Source organism: Epinephelus lanceolatus, chromosome 21 (assembly GCF_041903045.1).
Source record: "Epinephelus lanceolatus isolate andai-2023 chromosome 21, ASM4190304v1, whole genome shotgun sequence".
Classification (NCBI taxonomy): Eukaryota; Metazoa; Chordata; class Actinopteri; order Perciformes; family Serranidae; genus Epinephelus; species Epinephelus lanceolatus.
The window spans coordinates 38086386-38109200 of NC_135754.1; the positions used below are offsets into that span (position 1 = coordinate 38086386).

At 41.3% G+C, this 22815-nt stretch overlaps 1 protein-coding gene across 11 annotated transcripts; it reads left to right on the forward strand.

The window, feature by feature from the left end:
• Window positions 1-324: 324 nt before the first annotated feature.
• Window positions 325-22241, forward strand: exoc7 (exocyst complex component 7). Of its 11 annotated transcripts, XM_078163737.1 has the most exons (22): window positions 325-548; window positions 726-791; window positions 3373-3557; window positions 3691-3796; window positions 4085-4307; window positions 6037-6204; window positions 6558-6569; window positions 9268-9360; window positions 11546-11614; window positions 11885-12030; window positions 12284-12436; window positions 12560-12658; window positions 12745-12807; window positions 12988-13054; window positions 16215-16253; window positions 16616-16681; window positions 16767-16887; window positions 17982-18077; window positions 18163-18226; window positions 19375-19416; window positions 19557-19690; window positions 21968-22241. In XM_078163737.1, the coding sequence occupies exons 1-22, from the start codon at window positions 471-473 to the stop codon at window positions 22068-22070; spliced, it is 2193 nt and encodes a 730-aa protein (XP_078019863.1). In that variant the 5' UTR covers window positions 325-470; the 3' UTR covers window positions 22071-22241. The 11 variants fall into 11 exon arrangements, with proteins under 11 accessions (XP_078019863.1, XP_033467202.2, XP_033467212.2 ...); XM_033611311.2 differs by lacking the exon at window positions 11546-11614 and having other exon boundaries at window positions 326-548; XM_033611321.2 differs by lacking the exon at window positions 6558-6569 and having other exon boundaries at window positions 326-548.
• The last annotated feature ends 574 nt before the right edge of the window (window positions 22242-22815 follow it).

A 22815-nucleotide genomic window follows, 5' to 3' on the forward strand; every position in this document is an offset into this window, starting at 1 on the left:
TACGGGTAATTCTCACCTACGCTAACTTATTTCCAGTTATAAGATGCGCTGATGTCTTACATTTATTGTAAACTATCAATAAGTATGAGGTAACTGCGTATCTGCATTTTATGAACAACAAATGATCAGTAAGTTCGATTAAGCTAGTAAATCCGTTTATATTTGACATTTTAGTATCACAAACGTTGATGAAGATACTCAGAGAGGTAAGAAACCAACAGGAAGGTAAGTAAAATCTGTTATTATCTGTTTCATGGCTAATAAATATACTAACGGCACTAAATTCGACAACACGGTGTTTTACTTTGAAAATCTAACCGGAAATGTCTGTATTGTAACCGCTAACCTGGCTAGCTTGACGTCGCTGCTTGTAGCTATCCACAACAGGAGCTCTGAGTCGCCGTTGTTTTCATTTTTAAACGTTAAATCGGTGTGTTATTCGGTTTAAATTCACCGGTGACCGTCCTTTGATGGGAATTAGCTCCAGGATGATTCCTACCGAGGACGCGTCCGCCAGGAAGCGGGAGATAGAGGAGAAGCTGAGGCAGGTCAGTCATGGCTGCAGAGGAAGGAAGCATCACAACAACGAGCCTGTTGTCTCTGCGATTTTTATCACACTGGATTAACTTTGTGTTTTAAACTGTCATTATTCTGACACGTTAAATGTCTGTTCCCACTGTCAGCACGAGAGAAGTGAGTCAGTGCTGTTCTGTGTGATGTTACAGGAGCAAGAGACGCTGTCATTCATCCGGGAGAACCTGGAGAAGAGTGATCAGCTGACCAAGGGCATGGTATGATGGAGACACACTCACCCCAGAGAAACCATTATACAATATATATAAGATGTGTTAATGCCTAATCCTACTGTGACCTTAGTTACTGTGCACATTTGGGTTATTTCAGTCACACTGTCATGTTGCTGCATCACAGACTTACAGAACACACTTTATTTCAGTTAAAAATAATCTTTGTGGGTATTTATGTTATTGATTGATTCACGTCCAAACCTTGACATTTGAGTGTAAATTATTTGAATTCTATATATTGTGTTAAAGATACACACAGTGACTGCCCTCAGCTCTGGCTAATGCAATTTAATTTTGCTATTAACTGATCTGGTGCCAAGTGACATATGTCCTCCTGAGAGCAGAGCTTTTGTTTAGGATGCATTTTTAATTTCTCCTTGTTATTTGGGATGGAAAGGACCTGATGAATATAAAAAAACTACATATTGTCTTTGAACAAAAACCCAAACAATACAACCTTAAACAGTAGGTGAAAGTTACAGAAAGTCGCTCAAAGAAGGAGTTTAAAAGAAAGATACAACGACACCATTAAAAACCTAAGAGTTCTTCAATAAATAAACAGATGTTCCAGTAAATAAATAAATAAATAAAGGTGTGCAGAGTTTGCTATGTCTTGTTCACCTGAACAATAGCAGCTGTTTCTGTAGCGCTTTGTTTTACATTTTGGGACTGCAAACCTCCGACCAGAGGGGAGAAGCTGAAACTCTTTATGTAAGGGATGAGAGTGGTCACTGAGGATGGACTTAGTTATCTTCTGTAGCTGCCTGTTGTACAGGAACTCAGGACTGGGCTGTGGTTCGCCAATCAGCTTCCCCGACCTTCTCACAATTTGCATCAGTTTGCTCCTTTCCTTCACAGATAAAAAGCCATACCATGACACCAAGGAAAAAGATAAACGGACTCAATAAAACACTGATAAAACAATGTCATGATGGTTTTGTCCATATTAAAAGATGACAACTTTATTAAACAGAACAAACGTTGGTGTCCTTTTTTACTCAAAGCCTCATAGTTTGTGTCAAAATTTTAATTTAAAGTCTAAAATAGTCCCAAGGTACTTAAATGATTGCACAGTCTCTACTGCTTAACCCTTTTTAACCTTTATTTAACCGGGCGACCCTTAATGGTTGTGTCAGGTGTTGTGGGATTTTTCCACCATCATGTCTTTAATTTTTGAGGTGTTCAGCTGAAGATAAGACTCTTCACAACACCTGACAAAGTGCTCAGTGATAGGTCCGTGGCTGGTCTCACTGTCCTTCAATAAACTAACGATAACGTGTCATCTGCATACTTTAAAATGGTTCGTTTTTCAAACAGGCTCTAACACATGTTTGTGTACAAGATGAAAAGCAAATACTGTTTATTTGAATGCCTGAACATGGCTGTGCAAATACTTAGTTAAAAAAAAAAAAAAAAAAAAAATGCAGCATATCTAAAAGCCTCGTGATTCGTCCTCAAATGACACAATAATAAAGCTCCAGTGTCCTCGAAGTTGGTCAAATTTGTTGTCATATCAAACTACAAAAGCACAAAATAACAAGTTTCAGACAGAAAATGTGATCAGGTTTTAGTCCTTGTCCATTTATGTGTTGGGATCGGCTGCAGACTGACTTGGCAGAGACGGCTGCCATCTTGTTTTTATAGATTAGTGTATTGTGCTCTTACTTAAAGCAGCATATCGATGCCATACCAAGAAAAAAAAGACCAGTATCAGTATGTAAAGTTTGTTGTTATAAAAATGTGAAAAACTTTTCATGTTGTTACCTGATACTGATCTTTTTTTCTCTCAGCTTAGCATCAATATGCTGCCGTACTTACCAGCACTACATGGCACAAAGAAATTTTGACAAACGAGGACAACAGGTCTAAGTTTAGCAGAATGAAGTATAAGGTGCAGGAAACCTAAAATGTGATGTGCTCATATGAGGATGCAGGGTCTCCATCCATCACTGCACCATCATATAAAAGCAACGTCTTATGACTGTGCAGACGGGCGAGTAGTGGATCGAGTGTATTACGTGGATTGAGAGTGGTGATTGTGATTCTTGATTCAGCATTAACGTTAGTTAGTTTTGGTATTTATTAGTGAGGTTTGTAAAATGGGTCGGCACTGTTGCCTTCACGGCTGCAGAAACACTGCAGTGTCACTACATACAGTATAAGGCCAGGCAGTGTGTTGGTATATAGTCCAGTGTCTCCAATCACTCAGGGGGCTTTGCAAGATATTGTCTTAGATTTTGGATATCATATTGTGAGTGTTGGCTTTTCCTGGTTTTAAACAAGGAACCTGTTGTAGGTCTGTTAAGGTTTTATAAATCCATAACTGGGTTTTAAACAGTCTCTTGAATCCCCATATTAGTCTAGTCCAGGTTTGACAGGTCTATGTACAATATTTTTGATCTAGCTGGCTCACCTGAGAACACCCCAGAATAAGAAGACAGAAATGAAACGTCAGGGTGTGTCTGTTTCATTCTCTCTCATGAAAGTCTTCTCACACTAGTGGAGGCAGATTTATGTTTGTGTCCATGTTTGTTGACCTGAGCTGATGTCATTCTCGTCCTGAAAGGTCTCCATCTTGTCGTCGTTTGAGAGTCGCCTGATGCAGCTGGAGAACTCCATCATCCCGGTCCACAAACAGACGGAGAACCTGCAGCGTCTGCAGGAGAACGTGGACAAGACTCTGTCCTGCATGGATCACGTCATCAGTTATTACCACGTGGCCAAAGACACCGACAGGATCATCAGAGAGGGGTGAGACTTTGGTCTGTGGGTGGTGTTGGTGTGTTGCTCCGCCTGATGACATCCTCCACTGTCAGGAAGAGCTGATGGACTCTGAGCAGACGTCGAAACAGACATGTTTTGATTTTGTATTTTGGCGTTTCAGGCCGACGGGCAGGCTGGACGAGTATCTTGCTTGTATCGCAAAGATTCAGAAAGCTGTGGAATATTTTCAGGATAACAACCCTGACAGTCCTGAGCTCAACACAGTGGTACAGTATTAACCTTTATCTTTATATCTAGGTACTGTCTAACAGGAACAGCTCCAACATTTGGGAAATACATTTATTCACTTTATTGCAGAGTTAGATGGACAATACGTTTTAATACAGATTAAACAAACCAGATTTCAGATGGAGAAAGGCGAGCTGTTTCTCTCCATCCTCATATTTAACAGACAGTTGTAGGAGTGGTGTCAGTCTGCTTCTCTAACTTTCAGCAAGAGTGAATAAATAAGAAGCATCTCCCCCAGAAACCAGAATTTTGTGTCTTCTGTGCAGAAAGCGCGCTTTGAGAAGGGCAAAGAGCTGCTAGAGGCGGAGTTCCGCAGCCTCCTGACCCGTTACAGTAAGCCTGTTCCTCCCATCCTCATCCTGGACGCCATCAGTGTCGACGAGGAGCTGGAGGTCCAGGAGGACGTGGTGCTGGAACACCTGCCTGAGGCCGTGCTCCAGGACGTCATCTGCATCGCCGGCTGGCTGGTAGAGTATGGACGCAACCAGGGTACGACTGGATTTGATCTGCTGCTGCTCTCTTTACTGCTCCTCCTCCTCTAGCTTTCCTTTTCTCTTTTAGTTTTCCTGGTTTTCAGGTTTCACACACAGAGTTAGATTGTTCAGGTGGTCAAATCAGAAAGTTTACATCCTATAACCACATTGTGGACCAGCCTTAACACCAGCCTCATATCTAAAAGAGTAACACCTGCATTTTTCAACCTTCAACTTCTCATGTTTTTGTGTCTAATTGACTCATGGGAATTACAAGTTTTGAAACTGGTCCAGTTTTAAGAGAGAGCAAAACAGGCTGCAACGTAATCACTCTGTTCACTGTCCGTCCACTAAAAGTGTTTGTTTTGTCACTGACAGGCTCAGACTGTTATTTTAAGTGTCTGACAACATTATGTAAAGGATGCCTACAGAGATAGAGCTTTGTGTTACAGAGTAAGATCCTTCTTGTTTAACCAGAAACAGCCCCGACATTACATCACCAAACCCACCAGACTCCATTAAAATAAACAGTAATTTTAGCGTGTATAGAGGCAGCATGTTTTCACATCTAACTGAGTGGATTAAGGGTTAATTTCAACCGAACCAGAACTGGTGATTGTTGGAACAGTGGAAAGACAAACCAAGACGTTTTTATGAGTTTTATTTTGTTGCCATTGAGTTTGGTTTCTGTTTCAACAAAAAGGATCTTACTCTTTTACTTCAGGTCTAACTCTATTGGGATCCTTTCCAAAAAAGTTGTCAGACACTTAAATTAATAATCTGTGTATGTCAGTGGCAAAAAACAGACACTTTTGGTGGAAGTAAATTGACGGTACACGATTGCACCAAGTGGTTATTGTAGCCACTTTCACTGCAGCAACCGTCTCGCTCAATACTGGACCAGCCTTAAAAACAGTGGTTCCCCTTAGTCACTGAGGGGGCCATCACACCTGCCCTGTTTGGTTTGGTTCAGTCAAACTCAAATTCATTTGCCCCCTCAGTGCGGTTCGTTTGTGCAGGTGTGAACACAGCAAAACAACCGGACTGAGACCTTCTTGAAGAAGTGGTCTCAGTCCGGTTCCAAAGGAACTCTGGTGCGGTTGGTTTGTGGTGAGAAGGTGTTGCGACCTGGATGTGAAGCAACTGCAGTCACATGACACATTGTTTGGGTTAAACATGAGCATGTTACAGTCCTGGAGGATTATTAATGTGCACCTCCTCCTGTACTGCCTTAATATGCACATTCAGCACATCCAATGCATCAAAACATTGTTTTCTAGTTGGAGCCGCGCCTCGTTTTCAAACTGTATGGTTTGACTAAAATGAACAATGACAGCAATATAGTCCACGATGAGCAGCGCTAAAATCAACCTGCGTAGTTGTCCCTCCATTGTGACATTAGAAAGTGTCACATTTATCTTGCAAGTGTACTCTTCTTCAACGTTTGCTTTACTTCCTGGATTTTTCCCACATGGAAATTCTGACCAATCAAGAGCAGCTTTCTCACACAAGGCATTTGATCTGGTCCTCTTGTAAATGCTGCTGTGAGAACACCAACCAACTCTAGGCAATTATACAACTTTGGAACAACATGAGTCCCTGATTCAGACCAGAGGAGACCACTCTAGGACTGACAGCAGCCTCAGAATTAAAAACATGGTAAAATAGGGTCCAGGTTGAAAAACACCAAAATAACCCTTTAACCCTTGTGTTTCCTGAACTCTTCCTTCCCCTCTCCCGTTCAGATTTCATGAACGTCTACTTCCAGATCAGATCCAACCAGCTGGATCGCTCCATCAAAGGCCTCAAGGATCACTTCCGCAAGAACAGCGCCTCCTCTGGGATCCTCTACTCGCCTGCCGTCCAAACCAAACGCAAGGACACGCCCACCAAAAAGGCTCCCAAGAGACCAGGTCAGCAACAGAGACCTTCTCGTACAGACTCCACTCTCACTCCTCTTCAGTCTGTAATCACATTGTGATGTATGAGCCCTCTTTAATAGACCAGTCTAACAGACGAGCATGATCCTGCACAGTGTTGATTATTAAATTACAGCAGCACCTCTCAGCACACAGAAACATTCACTACATTGTTTGATTAAATCACCATCCAGCCACATTATCCTGTTCCAAGTGTCCCCTCCCATCTCTCTATAATGATCCCACTCACCCAACTACCACCCCACACTGTGTCCCTGTGATCTTACAGTCAGCTCCAACTAATCCTTCATCTTTCCTCTTTTATAATCCCTATGTTGTGATGACAGTCTACATCCCAGGTAAACATGAAGCTTTAGTGTGTGCCTCGTGCTTGCTTCTGTCTGTCAGATGTCACGTTTCACTGCAAATAAGTGACAGCATGAGTGTGTGTAGTGTTGAGAAGCAGCAGACTGTGTGTTCTTTGGAGAGATGTCGTAGATGATTTTCAGTGACGATGTGGCCTCTAGTTTCAGTGTGCGACTGTACAGACGGAAACTGCAGTGACGGTGCGAGGAAGAGACAGCAAAGGTGGAATTATTTAAAGATAATTAACTACATGGGTTTTTCATGTAGCAGACATCATCTTAGTTTCAGTTCACCGCTAACATCCATCAGTTTTCAGACCAACATGTCAGATTCACCTTCAGCTTTTTGACAGAAATCTGAGGAGAAATATTTGGTCTATCATCCTGAAAACAAGGAAACGTGTCAGGTGTCATATTACATCATGATAGTTGGCTGCAAACTAATGATGATTTCATTATTGATTAATGTTCATCTTCTTAATTAATCTGTTAATTGTTCTAAAAAATGTCCATCAGAAGTTCCCAGAATTCTATGGAATACCATTTAAGTCAATGTTAAATAGATAAATAATAAAATATGGCTGTGAGATAAATCATGACATAAATAAGTAAGACAACAAATATATAAATATATATATGAATTTAAATATAATATATATATATGTCAGTGTAATGAAATGAATAAATAAAAAGGATTTTATTTAATTTTAATTTTAAAAGGACATTTTTAGGGGCTACTTCTAATTATTTCAGGAGACTTTTATTCCATAATTCTACATTTATTCATTTATTTATTTATTTATGTAAGGGACTTTTATTTCATAATTCCACATTTATTTATTTATTCATGGGAAATTATTCCATAATTCCACATTTATTTATTTATTTATTTATTTATTTATTTATGTAAGGGACTTTTATTTCATAAAATAAAACATTTTATTTATTTATTTATTTATTTATTTATTTATTTATTTATTTATTTATTAATGGACATTATTTAATAATTCCACATTTATTTATTTATTCATGGGAATTAATTCATAACTCCACATTTATTTATTTATTTATTTATTTATTTCATGGCACTTTTATTTTCAAATGTCACATTTATTTTCCGTCTCTTTTTATGTCACATCTGTTATATTCAGATGAATGGGACATGGTTATTTCACAGATTCACAACAAAGCAACACCATCAAAACTGCACTGAATTACATTTATTTATTGATTTAATATTGACTCTAACAGCACTCCATAGCATCAAAGCTGAGTCACCGGCAGTTTGCCACTGTGAAACTAGAGGCCGTGGAGTTGTTCTTAGTGTTTGTGTAAAGTAGTTGTGCAGAGTGTGTGTGTGTGTGTGTGTGTGTGTGCTGTGTGTCGTGTCGATCAGAGGAGTGTGTAGCCATGAAACAGCTGATATTCACTCAGGCTCAGCTCTGTGTGCACTGTTTACACTCACTGCTTGAAGTGTCGTTACAGTACTTTTACAAGAAACCTAATGTTATTAAATATCAGATATCTAAGACAGGTTACAGGCAGTGAAGAGTGAGGATGAATGTATGTATGACCTAATCTAATCTGCCACTTACAGATATATTTTTGTATTAACAATGAGTCAAAGGACTATAATGTGGAAGAGGTTGTTTGCAGTGATGAATGAATTATGGAGCCTTTTAGCCTCTTTTAGCTCCTTTTGGCTCCATGGAACATTTACAGTATGGTTCAGTCTCAGCATTAGGAGACTGCTGTTAGTGACAAAGCTCTGATAAAGCCACAGTGCTCCACCTGCTCAGCAGCAAACAGCAGACAGACACAGTTAGAGACCTGCAGCTGAAGAACGTGACGTAAAGAGACAGACATTTATCTCAGGGAGATTCAGCCTCATACGTGACCTCAGCTTGTTCAGTCACATAGTTTTTAAATGTTAAAGCTGTTATCCAGCAGCAGGTTGTATCTTTAAAAGTATTTTTGTGATGTTACAGTTACCTACTGTCTGCCTCAAGTGATCAAATGTTCGCCCAGAACAAAACCATTTAAATCCAGGATGGTTTTAAACGTCAGTGTTGCCCTGGGCAGACATCTTTTCACCCACTGCTGGCTAGTGTTGTTTAGATGTCTCTCCTTAGGTCTGCGTAGGAAACAAGCTGGCGTTTCTCATCTTGTTGCGGAGTTCTCCTGCAGCTTCGAGCGTGCTACATGCTTACTAACTGACTAACCACACTAAGATACTGTGTTGTAATCCTGAGAACATGACTGTACTGTAGACTTTGCCTGTCTAAACCATGTAACAATATGTTGTGGTAATGTTAGTGCTGGATATGACTGTATTAATTGTATTAATTGTGATGGCTGTTTTTACAACTGACCTAACCTGTTTATTCTGCTCTTACATGACCCCGGGCTCTGTGTGTCTGAGCACATGTGCCCCGCTGTGTTTTCATGGCATAGCTGTAGTTGCTCTGTTTCACACCTGGTCATCATGCTGTGTAGCGGTGGTGCTAGGCTGTGCCCCCCCCCCAATACGAGCCTCTGCTGCCTGTCTCGGTGGTGGTGTCTGTGTTTCATCACTCACTTCCTAGCTCTCCTTTCTTTCTCTTCTTCCTCTTCCTTCTTCTGTTTCTTGGCTGTCTGGACCTCGCTGCCCCTCCTCCTCTTCTGGATTCTGTCTCTGTGTCTTTGGGACCAGGGACCATTCGCAAGGCTCAGAACCTTCTGAAACAGTACTCACAGCATGGGCTGGATGGGAAAAAGGGGGGCTCTAACCTCACTCCTTTGGAAGGTAACGCACCTCGGTCTCCTCTTCGGTGTCTTCTGTCCCTCCTGGCTTACAGTGTACCCGTTATGTTGTGCTTCCATGTTTCTCATTCAGAGCAACAGGCACACATACATCTCCTCACAGATGTCACAACAGCTTTGAGATCATGCAGATGTTTAATAAAAGTAAAAAATGTATCTAATAAATCCTAAATATGGTTGGATTTACCTTCTGGCCCGACATGGAGCCTGAAAAGAATATTTAGATTATTAAAGGCAAACACATTCATCCTAAATCGCTCATCACTGTGCGCCCACACAGTCCCAAGAACCATGAACAGGAAGACAGAGACAGACATTATATGAAAACCCATTTTTTTGCCAGTAGAATGAAAACAGGATCCTGTAAGTCATCGTAATGAGAAACTTTCTCAGATCAAAGAGTCACTATCTCACAATGACAAGTCTGATTCTCAGAATAATGACTTAGAATCCCAAAATGATAAGAAGCTAATTTATTATTTTGAGATACTAAGTCATAATTTCGAGATACCAAGTCATTATTTCAAGATACCAAGTCCTTATTAAGAGACTCCAAGTCATAATTTTGAGATACTAACTCATAATTTCGAGATACCAAGTCATTATTTCAAGATACCAAGTCCTTATTAAGAGGCACCAAGTCATTATTTTGAGATACCAAGTCATTATTTCGAGATGATAAGTCATTATTTTGAGATACCAAGTCATTATTTCAAGATACCAAGTCCTTATTAAGAGGCACCAAGTCATTATTTTGAGATACCAAGTCATTATTTCGAGATAAGTCATTATTTTGAGATACCAAGTCATTATTCCGAGATACCAAGTCATTGTTTCGAGATAAGTCATTATTCCGAGATACCAAGTCATTATTCCGAGATACCAAGTCATTATTTTGAGATAAGTCATTATTTCGAGATACCAAGTCATTGTTTTGAGATAATAAGTCATTATTTCGAGATACTAGATCATTATTTCGAGATACCAAGTCATTATTTTGAGATAATAAGTCATTATTTCGAGATAAGTCATTATTTTGAGATACCAAGTCATTATTCCGAGATACCAAGTCATTGTTTCGAGATAAGTCATTATTCCGAGATACCAAGTCATTATTCCAAGATACCAAGTCATTATTTCAAGATACCAAGTCATTATTTTGAGATAAGTCATTATTTCGAGATACCAAGTCATTGTTTTGAGATAATAAGTCATTATTTCGAGATACTAGATCATTATTTCGAGATACCAAGTCATTATTTCAAGATACCTAGTCATTGTTTTGAGATAATAAGTCATTATTTCGAGATACCGAGTCCTTATTAACAGACATATAAAGTATTAATTGTCAGAAGTGTTCATTCTCCTATGGAAGACATTAAAGTATCCGTCACCTTTATCATTTTAAGTCATGTATGACCTAAAGTTAAAGGCACCCTGTGGAGTTTCTGACCACCAGGGGTGCCGTTGAGCACTTTTCATCAGCAGGTACCCATTTTTGCTGCATTGACACTGCCTGGTATGACAGTTGACTCAACTCGGCTCGCTCCTTCATAGTTTTCCATCAGCAACAGTTGATAGTACGTGATTTGAGCTGAGCTTGGTCAGAGAACCGTCACTAGAATCGTCACCTGTCCAACACGAGGCATCCTGCACAAACCTGCCATTTGTAAAGCTACTGTCACTAGTGACTGTAGTCATTTTATTATCTCGACCCAGATTTAAAGAAAAAAAAAAGGCATCAAAACTACACCGTACAGTTGACGAAATGTAGAAGCTCCTCTGTTTGATTGTCGATGAAAGGATTCAACACGTGTTGCAATGAATATGATGTCCTAAAGGTTGCAGTGAACCTTAGAGAGCTGCGATGAATCAGAAGCTGTTGTGACATTTTTCCTGAAGCTCTCATGTAGTTGAAACACACACTGACTAACTTAGATGAGTTGCACACACACAAAACAAACCTCTCTGGGCACCTCCAGTTGCGCCATTTGACTTCAGTGGGTGTCCCCTGCTTCCTCCCCTCCTCCCCCCTGCTGGGTGCTTGGTGGTGGTCGGTGCAGATGTTCCAGGTTCAGGTTTGCCCCCCCACAACCCCCTCTGGGCCTAGTCACGACCCCAGTGGTTTGACTAGGCCTGTGTCCCTGCTGCCCCACCCCACCCACCAGGTTACGATCATGACTTGCGGGTCAAACACCTCACTGACGCCCTGACCGAGAAGCACGGGGCCGCTGCAGGTGAGTGACAGGAACACGTGGGAAAGAGAAGGAACATTACCAACAGAACAGGCTGATGAGACATTAAAGTCTCGCCTACTGCAGCTTTAATACAATTTCTTTTACCAAACACGTACAGTCACAGCCTGCAGCATAAACACCTTCATCTGAATATTAACACGTACTCAGTTACTGCTGTTATCGCTGCCAGTCACAGTACCAGAGACCATGTCTTACATGGGAGTCTTTGTGTTTACTGGCTCACTGGATCTTTCCTCGTGTGCCTCTCAGGAAAAGATGATGTTCTGGACATCGAGATCGACTCCTACATCCACTGCATCAGTGCCTTTGTCAAACTGGCCCAGAGCGAGTACGCCCTGCTGACAGAGATCATCCCCGAGCACCACCAGAAGAAGACCTTCGACTCCCTCATTCAGGTCAGAGACCAATCAAAAGCTCCACTGCAGCCAGTGTTGCATTCTCTCTCAAACAGAGAATGGGGGCTTTAGTACATGCTTTCATCAGGAGACGGGTCTTAATTTAGCCTGACCATGTTTGATTTAAAACAGGAGTTTCAGCTGTCATTAAACCGTCATCCGTCCTTGTTTGATGAAACAGAAGTAAAAGGAAGTTCCCAAAATAACAGCCCATGATGTTTAATCACCTTCCTGTTCCCTCGTCTGTCCACAGGAGGCGCTGGACAACCTGATGCTGGAGGGAGACAACATCGTGTCTGCAGCTCGCAGGGCCATAATGCGCCACGACTACTCAGCCGTGCTCACCATCTTCCCCATCCTCAGACACCTGAAAATGAACAAGTCTGAGTTTGACTCCACGCTGCAGGTCTTCATCACTTTAGTCTCATTATTCACACAGCATGACCTTTTGTGGGAGCGACAGAACGTGCTGCATGGAGACGGTCTTTTAATTAATCTTCTGAGTTAAATTTATCCACTGTGTCTGCAGGGAACAGCTGCGAGCACCAAGAACAAGCTGCCGACACTCATCACCTCCATGGAGACGATTGGAGCCAAAGCTCTGGAGGAGTTTGCAGACAGCATCAAGGCAAGATGCTCACATCATGTAATCTGTCACCAATCACTGATCATTGATTCAGGAGTTTAATCACTGAGCTCTGTGTGTAACCGCAGAATGATCCTGATAAAGAGTACAACATGCCCAAGGATGGAACAGTCCACGAACTGACCAGCAACGTAAGCAAACACACAGCTGGATTTATTTGCTCTGTCTGCAATTCAAACTCAACAACTTTCCACAAGGACTCTGCTGTTTGTCCGTCTCTGGGGATCCAGGTGGTCTCCATGGGAACGGCTGACAGCGCTCTGTTTAATGAATAAGCGGAGGCGATGCTTACCTTGACCTCTCTCCTGCAGGCCATCCTGTTCCTGCAGCAGCTGCTCGACTTCCACGAGACAGCAGGAGCCATGCTGGCCTCACAAGGTAGAGCCTCACCAGCATGAGCAGTTAGCTGTCGTTGTCTCAGACGTCCTGCTGACCCGCTAGGCTGCTAATACGCTGTTTGCTTCAGTGCTCATATCAGCAGCGGCCCCTGTTGGATGTCTACATTACATATTCATATTCCTGAAGAAAGCATTTTCCTCATATGCCTCCATAGTGAATGAAAAATCCAAAATCGAAGTTGTGTGTTTGTGAAGCACTGATCACATGGTTGGATAAATGAGACTTGGATTATAGTTTTCCTGTTCTTTAATGCGGCACACTTTACTTCAGTTTCATCAAGAATTTTCTCAGCTTTTGGATTCTTCGTACACTGTGGAGGCATGTGAGAAAATGAAAGTATTCTTCAGGAATTCAACATAACACAGAGTGAATAATTAATGTACAAAAGGTCATTTTGTTGGAGAATTATTCTTTTAACCTGCACATTACACTTATCACCCTGTCAGAGAGTGTTGGAAAACATATTTTCCTGCCTATAAACAACCAAAAAAAGAAAATCAATCAAATTCTGTTTGTTAAAGTGGAAACAGACATTTTCAACATAGATGTTTCAGGCTGGTCCTGGCTTCCTTGTAGCTCCTGGATTGTTCTCTAGCTGCCAAGCGTTAGCCACATGGCTACAGCTAGCAGCCTGGCTACTCCCCAAATCCAGAAACAACCGTAAGACTCCCACATTGAACTAGAAATGAAGGTTTCTAGATATTCAGCGGCTCCACCAGAGCCCCTGAAATATCAGCCACTGCTCCCCAAAGCTTGATCATCATCAGACTGATAGCTGATGGATTATGAGACTGGCTTTACAGTAACTTAAACTGTCTTTTAAGGACCATACCAGTGTGTTTTGCAGGTTTTACCTATACTGTCTTTGCCATTTTGTCATTTTCAAACACAACAGTAGAGGAGAAACGATTAGTCAGTTAACAATAAAAAAACAGAAATTGAAATAGTTGTCATTTTGATAATAGGTTAATAGTTAAAACAAAAACACCAGCTCTGGTTTCAGCTTCTCCCAATGCGACAAATTTTTGCTTTTGTCTTGTAAAAAGAACAAAAAACAAACAAATACACAAAAAAAGTTTGTTTTTTGAGTCTAGCAGGACAAACCTATGACAAGAATTTGTTTACAAAGGGAGTGCCTCAGAGTTTTGGGTGATTTTTGTGTCTACATGTGTCCTCATCCAGAGATCACCTCAAACAAACTAAATCTGAGTCCAGGAGGCGTCCCCATTCAAACATTTTTTGACACAAAACACAAAAAGATTTCTGAAGATCAACTTGTGTTTTCCAAAAATAAACACAGACGCTTGTTTCCGGCCTGTCCTCCTGCTTTGTGTTCTGGCTGCTAGAGTTAGCAACATTGCTATTGATAGCAGCCTGGCTACTATACAAAGCAAGAAACAAACATAAGACTACCAAGTTGAACTAGAAACGAAGGTTTCTGAGTAGACACTGGCTCCACCGGAACCCCCGAATTATCAGCCACTGCTCCCCAAAGCTCGATCATTGTCAGACTGATAGGTGATGAATTATGAGACTGGTTTTACAGTAACTTGAACTGTCTTTTAAGGACCATACCAGTGTGTTTTGCAGGTTTAAGCTATACTGAATGTGCCATTTTATCATTTTCAAACACGACAGTAGAGGAGAAACGATTAGTCGGTTAACAATAAAATTTGACAATGGGTTAATAGTTGAAAGGAAAACACCAGCTTTTCTCTGGTTTCAGCTTCTAATGCGACACATTTTTGATTTTGAAGTAAAAAAAAAAAAAATCCTTGAACTCCCTTTTTTGACTCTCTGACAAAAGCTTGATGCTCAAAACTGCAAGTTTGTTTTTAAAGGCATAGTGCACCCAAAAATGAAAATTCAGCCATTATCTACTCACCCATATGCGGAGATCCGAGGGGAGAGGAGGTAGCAACACAACTCCACCTAATGAAGGCTGACGGCGCCCCAGAATTGGGGCTGAATTTTCATGTTGGGTGCACTATCCCTTTAAGTCTAGCAGGAAAATGCCATGACAATACAGGTGCTTTGCGTTGAAGTTTTTTTGTAATTTTTATGTCTACATACATTGTTATCCAGAGAGCACCTCGAAAACTAAATTTGAGTCCAGGACGTGCTCTCACCCAGACAATTAATTGACACAAAACAAGATTTTTGAAGACAAAGTCACGTGTTCCAAAAATAAACACAGATGCTTGTTTCCAGCTGGATTGTTTTCTGGCTGCTAGCGTTAGCAACACGGCTACTCTCCAAATCAAGAAACAACTGTATTAACAAGTGAAAGGTTTTGTTAATTTCTAATCTAGTAGAAATGTGCAGTGATTGACGCAGTGGCAGACAGAACTGCACAGTAAAAGCGAATAAGGAAATATATGAGACATTGTGCAGTCAGCATGTACTCCATGAAGATAAGTTAAAGCAAATAAACTTGTCTGTTTCCACTTTAAGCTCAAACTCATGTTGTCATTTCAAATCTAAAGTACAAAACAAGAAAACACGTCACTGCCCAAATATTCACACTGCACCGTCTCTGTGCTTCATCAGTTCAGATACAAAGCTTCATGTTACTGATACTCACAATCTGGACTTAATGCAGTTTTATGTGTGTGCAAATATAAAGAAATGAAAATAAAACTGACATGTGACGGGGACGGATGGACCCTCCCTCAGTCTAGCTGCAGCACTGATCAACAGTGTCTCTCCTCAATCATCCTGTTTCTGTGACTGATGTGTTTCCACCTTCACCAACGCTTCACTTCTTCTTCATGTGCAGCTTCTCTCTTCTCTCAGAGGGAGCCTGTGCATCAGACCCAGACAGTCATATTTCAGAAAAGATTTATTCATTTGTTCAAGTTAAATTGGATTTGTCATGAATTTTGATCCAGTCATCGCTCATGTGGGGGATGTTGATGAGTGTTTGAAGGTCTCTGGCTCCCTCCTGTTCCTGTCGACGGCAGCTTTGCTCTCCCTCCTTTTCATTATCCAACTGTTCTCACACCTCGACCCCTCGCTGCCTGGCTGATGACTGCTTGCTTACTTGGCTTTACTCTGCACTAACAGATCTTTTCTAACCTTTTTGCACTTGTGCCTCTTTCTCTTTCTCTTCTCTTCTGCCTTGCCTCGGCCCTTTTAGTACTGGGGGACACTTACAATATACCTTTAGACCCCCGAGGTAAGCAAAAGACTGCGCGCAGGCCCCCGGTGATGAGTTACAGTCTGTTTTCATGTTGATTCTTGAAGCTATAATTGCAGCTAATTATCTCAGAGTGACAGAAGAGCAGTGTGTTTATTAATGAGACGCTCAGCTGTGATGTGCATGTGCTCAAGTGCAGGTTGAAAGATGCTACCATGGGAACCCGAGTGCCTCGACTGTAATTAATACTTATCATTTGAGTGGAGATGTAGATTTACTCAGTCTTGATCTAAAGAGAAAATGAAACAAGCATTAGAAAATAAATTCAGCTGTAAAACTCTAAACTGTAGGTCACATTTAAAGTCGACACCATTTGTGCTAACACTTTGTGTTTCTTCCAGAGTCGAGTTCATCAGCGAGCAGCTACACCTCCGAGTTTAACAAAAGGCTCCTCAGTACTTATATATGTGAGTACAGAAGCAACCACCACCTCTGTCCTGTATCATGTCTGGGTTTTATTTTGCATACTGACAGATGACTCTCTCCTCTCAGGTAAGGTTTTGGGGAACTTGCAGCTGAACCTGCTCAGTAAATCCAAAGTGTACGAGGACTCAGCTCTGAGCGCCATTTTTCTGCACAACAACTACAACTACATCCTCAAGTCGCTGGAGAAGTGAGCAACGTTTCCTTCTTTTTACACCTTCACGGGCTGACGGGAATTATCTGTGTAGATCGACTATAGACGCTTTCAGTGCCGACGTCACGATGACATCATGTGATCACCTGGAGGTGCAGCTGCCTCTCCCCACAGGGCTGTAGGCTCCATAGGAGTGTTAAAATGTGTTTGTCTTGTTGTGTTATTGGGAGCCAGAATAGAAGGAGTCATGGCTCAAAACCAGCCGCCACTGCCCGTCAACAAAAACAAAGACAACTATGGTTAAATGTGATAAGACCAAAGGACTGGACGGAGGCCATCATCAAAAATGCTCACATGTGCAGCGCACACTTCATATCAGGTTAGGGAAAAAGTATTTCCTGTTGTAGGGATGAATAAGGTTATGTGTATTAAGGGTTATCATGTCCACCTCATCAGAAACTGGGGAGGGATTAAGAGGAAGATTGGATTTCTCTGCAACGCTAACTTTTTAGCACATTAGCTAACGTTAGCTTCCATAGCAAAACAAACAAGTGTGGTCCTCCTTTGTAAGATTGGCTTCCTGTGACATCATCCATCCACTGAGTGAGAGCATACGGGTCGGCCAGTCTGGTCCCGTTGGTCAGTGTTTACTTATTCAAGTAACACTGGCGGTCCCGGAGAGTGAGTGACCTGACATGGTGCGTTGGTAAATTCAGTCTGACGCTCTACACTAAAATGAGAGCCCTGTTGGTGGAAGAAACGCAGCGTTATATTTCTACATGAATGAACCAACGCTTAAGTTAATCACACATTCACTCCGCTCGGCGCTCTGCTGCTCCGTCTCCACAGACACAGTGTCCAGAGTTAGTTAACGACTTAACTACAAAGTACGTACACTTTACATTTTTGCCAACCATTTCCAAACACAACATTTCTGAAAGCCAGCAGCATGGCCCGGGAACGTGCTCAGCAGTGCAGTGTCGGATGTGATATAAACCATTGGTGCGGCCCTTTAAAGGTCCACTGTGACTTATTGATAAATTTAGAAAATACTAGGCAGATTAATGGATCATGAAAATAATTATTATTTGCAGTCCTAAGTGAATCTGTCCTGTTTTAAATGTGTTCAGATCAGAGTTGATCCAGCTGGTGACAGTGACTCAGAAGAAAGCTGAGAACTCCTACAGAGAGCTGATCGAGCAGCAGATCCAGATGTACCAGCGCAGGTAACATTATAAACATCTTTTAAGTCTTTTAACATCGGAGCTTTTCTTTGCTCTCTTTGACCTGATGTGTTTGATTCTGTCGTAGCTGGTTGAAAGTCACAGAGCACCTGACCGACAGGAACATGCCCGTCTTCCAACCCGGCACCAAGGTCAGAATTTTATTATCTTTCACTCTGTACTGACGTTGGTGCATGAGTGTCAACTTTAACACGTCTGTATGATTTTCGCCACTGGAGACACGTTGACATTGTGCCAGGTTAACAGTCAGTGAGGGCCGCGTGTCCCCTGCAGGTCGATCCCAAAACTGCAGTTACTATTGAAGGCTTAAGTATCTGAAAATGAATAAATATTTTTATTTTTTTATCTTGACACTCTCTGAAACTGCAGATATGTTTCTTTAACCATCTCTGAGTGACTGGAGGGAAATGCATCACCCTCCCTCCACCATTAGTTACTATATATTTGTATATTCACACCAAATGTAGGTCTTAAAACCAACGCAACGAGCTAACAGGAGAGAGAATTATCACCGAAACAATTTCCTCAGCAAAATGCAAATTCTCCTCACAAATCTCATCATCACACAAGCTGTGTGTGCACCTCAGCAGAATATGGATGCATGCCGGCCACCTGTCCTGGTCCAGTGGTCAGAATAATATCAGTAACTCGGCTCGGCAGCCATTTTTAGATTTTAAAAATGTACCTTTGATGATCAAAAGGTAAAAGTTGAAAATGAAATTTGTTTCTCACTGGTGTCCTGCAGGTGCACAGAATTTAATGTTTTTCACAGGATCTGGTGCAAACAGTTTGTTTTTGGTGAATTTTGAAATGAGATATAAAATAAAGTCACTTTATTTGGTTAAGTTTAATGATGGTGGCATTGGTCACACATGATGTGGACTGTTGGAAATCTGAATATCCAAAGATAATTTCTGTCTCTACAGTTTCTGGTGCTGATAAATGGTGTAACTTTGGACTTCAGGGTTCAGAGGGCATCTTACTGTATAATGAGGAAAACTCTGTGTGTGTGTCTGTTCCACGTTTTTCTCACTTTTGCAACATGACAGAAGACCAGGGATGAACGATCTGAATTTAAAAATGTTTCACCTTTGGGAAACTAAAACATTTTATGGTCCATTAAAAGTTGTTGTGAGGTCTTAAAATGATCCACATGCTGTATAAAATCCACAGAAAGTGTTTCACTTTAATCCTGAGGTCTGGATGGTTCATGTTGTTTGTTGCCTGTGAATCATTTTGTCATGATGAGTTTTGTAACTGAGGTCTTGTCATCCTGCAGCTGAAAGATAAAGAGCGGCAGGTGATTAAAGACAAATTCAAGGTGAGCTCAGCGTCACTTCGTCACCACACATATATAAATATCTTCAAACAAATCTAATCCTGTGAAGATGCTCGCTGTCGTAACACGGATGTGACACAACAAACAGATGTGACCTCTTTTTCCTCCTCGCTGCCTCTCAGGGTTTTAACGACGGGCTGGAGGAGTTGTGTAAGATCCAGAAGGGCTGGGCCATCCCAGACAAAGAGCAGAGAGACTTCATCCGTCAGGCTCAGAGGAGGGTGGTGTCTGACGCCTACAGGGCCTTCCTGCACAGGTGAGAGCGACTCCGATGGAAACACTGCAGTTACAGCTGATTCACCTGTCAGACACATCACAGGTGTATCACACACGTCATCACCTCTGAGATAGCACTGTGTTTAGTACGAGAGGGAGAATGAGCTGTGTTTGTGGGAGGGTCAGAGAGATGCAGTGGCTTTTAGAAAGTTTCTCATCAGCAGGAGATAGGAGGACTGAAGAGTTTTAGAAATGATCAAAAGCAAAACGATCTTAAAGTTAAAGTTAAATCTGGTGTAATGTGCTGCTGCTTCTTCTTCTTCTACTTCTTCTTCTTCTTCTTCTTCCGAGGAAATCATACTTCCCATGGGTGAAAACTCTCCAAACTTTGCACAAAGGTCCAGTCTCATGCCAGATATCCTCAGCTGTAAACTCAAGCCAATAGTCCTGATGGTGGCGCTACAGCAAGCGTCTAAAGTTCAAAACTTTGAAAATTCATAACAAATCAACCATACGTGCTACAACTTCACAACTTTGATCAAACTGTAGCCTCAATACTGAAGAAACTTTTGTACATTTAAACCTATTAAAAATTATGAAGTTCATCACTCTGTTTTTTTCAAAAACTGTAAAACTTCTTAAACCTATCTCCTCCCACAGTTTTTGCTCAACTGACACCAAACTTGCTACAGAGCATCTTCAGACTGTCCTACAAAAACTGTTTCTCAGATTTTTGATTTATCAAAAATTGAGCCTACAGTGCATCAAAATGTTTGACTGTAAACGGTACTGTAAACATATACATGCAAATTCTTGCTAAATAAATCTTCAACGTTCATGAAAAAAAGACAAAATTCTAGAGTCATGGTAGATGATGTGTGGCAAATTTCAGAATTTTAACTGAAAAACTGAATTTTTGACAGCATTTTGAATTTTGCTCTAATGTGAACAATTGGAGTCAATGTAAAAATGGCAATTTTAAACATCAGTTTTTCACTTATGGAGCAAATCAATCATTGTTACAAACAAATTACCAACATCTCCACGCTGTCTAGATGCAACATGTGTATTTTCAGATTTTTGTTTCGATAACTGAATTTTTTACAGTGGTTTGAAATCTGCTTTTCCATGCATGGACGGCTGCTAAACCTGCACGTCTGGCTTAGTCAGTTTGTGAAGCTACACATGAACTGTCACTGACTAATTAGCTCAGTGAGATAGAAATTGATTCTTAGTCTCAGAGGTTGTGAGTTCAAGCCTCAGCTGATGCAAAAGGCAGAGTGTGTTGCTAAATTCCTAAATGTCTTCCAATTCTTCTGCTTGTTGCTCAGAATTGTCTAAAAATGCCCGGACCGACCCATCACTGCGCAGCAGCTATAATTTTAGTTTAGATTTTAGCTGCAGTGTTCACAGACCTCCTTAAAAAGTCTTAAAAGGCATTGAATTCATTAATCTAAAAATAAGGCCTCAATCAGTATTAAAGTCTCTTAAATTAATCTTTCCAAACTTAAAAATGTGGAGGTAGGATTTTATGATTCTGATGTTGCATTTTAAAATATTGAAATAATTACTAACATCTGTTTGTTAAATAATTTACTGAATGCCTCTCATGTTAACGTCATGCTCATCAAGACCGAGGCACCAACAACATTCATATACATTTACCAGCCACTTTATTAGGTACACCTTGCCGGTACAGGGTTGGACCTGTTGCCTTCAGAACTACCTTAATTTCTTGTGATCTGATCAGAAGAGGGCAGAGCTGAATACAAGTGTAAACGACCATAACGACGCATTGTGATCCACTCAAACCAGTTGCTGAGGTGGTCTGGGACGCATCTGACCACATCTGTTTTGTAGTGTAAACACTCATGCGTCCTGGCACGTCCCTGACCAGGGTTACATCATCAATACAGGACATGGTGGTTGTTTTATTGACAGAACGCTAACGCTCTGTAACGTGCCCATTTTACAACGAGTTGGACGAAGTGTTGCTTGATTGTTTTTCCCTTTGGAAGGAGACGTGTTTAATTATGCTGACAGCGATATCTCCAGCTGTGTTGACACAACTGCCGACATGACTAGTGAGGTCAGACCTTGAGACGCGGCAGGTAGCGGTCTCGAGTGAAGCACAAGTCACCGTGCTGTCAGCGTCGCAATCCATCTTTGTAAATTCACCCGCAGTAGAAGCTCTGCAACAAACTGCTCCAGATGTGACAGATGTTTGAAATGACTGTTATGTGACACTACACCTGCCAGCCAATCAGAGCCCTCCCTGGTCTGACTCCCTTCACACTGAATCATTTTTTTTTTCCAGATGTGCCAACATCTCTTTCACCAAGAACCCAGAGAAGTATCACAAGTATCGTCCGGAGGAAGTGGAGGAGATGATTGAAAAGCTGTTTGACACGTCGGCCTGAGCTGCACTTTGACCCTCATCTTCCTCACCCTGAACACGTTAACCACAGCCTCTCCTCACACTACCGCCGCCCTCGTTGTGTGTGACGAATGTTTTGTACAAAGATATGATGTATTTATGTAATTTAGCTGCTCCAGCATCAAAACAAATAAAGGGAACTCTGTGAATCGTCCGGGGGGGTCAGTGTTTGTTCTGCTGATGACAGTTACACAACAACACAGCGCAGGCCGATAATGACACCGTGTATTGACCTGAAAAATAAGAGACGGAGCTGAATGCTGTCTTTTTCAGTTTGCATACAGCATTAATCAGCAGATAGACACGATGGGAAGCTGCTCGTCTCTGTGCAGGCGACACTCCATTACAGCAGCAGGATCATTTGCATCTTAATGAGGATTTAAGGGTTTTACTACAGAGCAGCACTTGAACGCTCCTCGCTGAGATGTTTCTACCGCGTGACCCTTTGTGTTTGTGACAAAAACACAAACTGAGGAAGAGTGTGTTTGTTAATCAGCAGCAGAAATAGTTCCTTAACATGATGGTTCAAACTGTGCTCGGATGTTATTTACAGAATTTAACAGTCTGATCTGAGTGGTGTGTTTCCAGGGAGAAGACTGCAGCGTGTTCAGAGTTACAACTGAAATAGTCTGTGTCTGTTTATCTGCAGTGGATGTTGAATTATCACCAACTCTCCAGTTCCTCTCAGCTTTGTGGAGTGTTAATGCATCTAAAGCAGGATTTATACT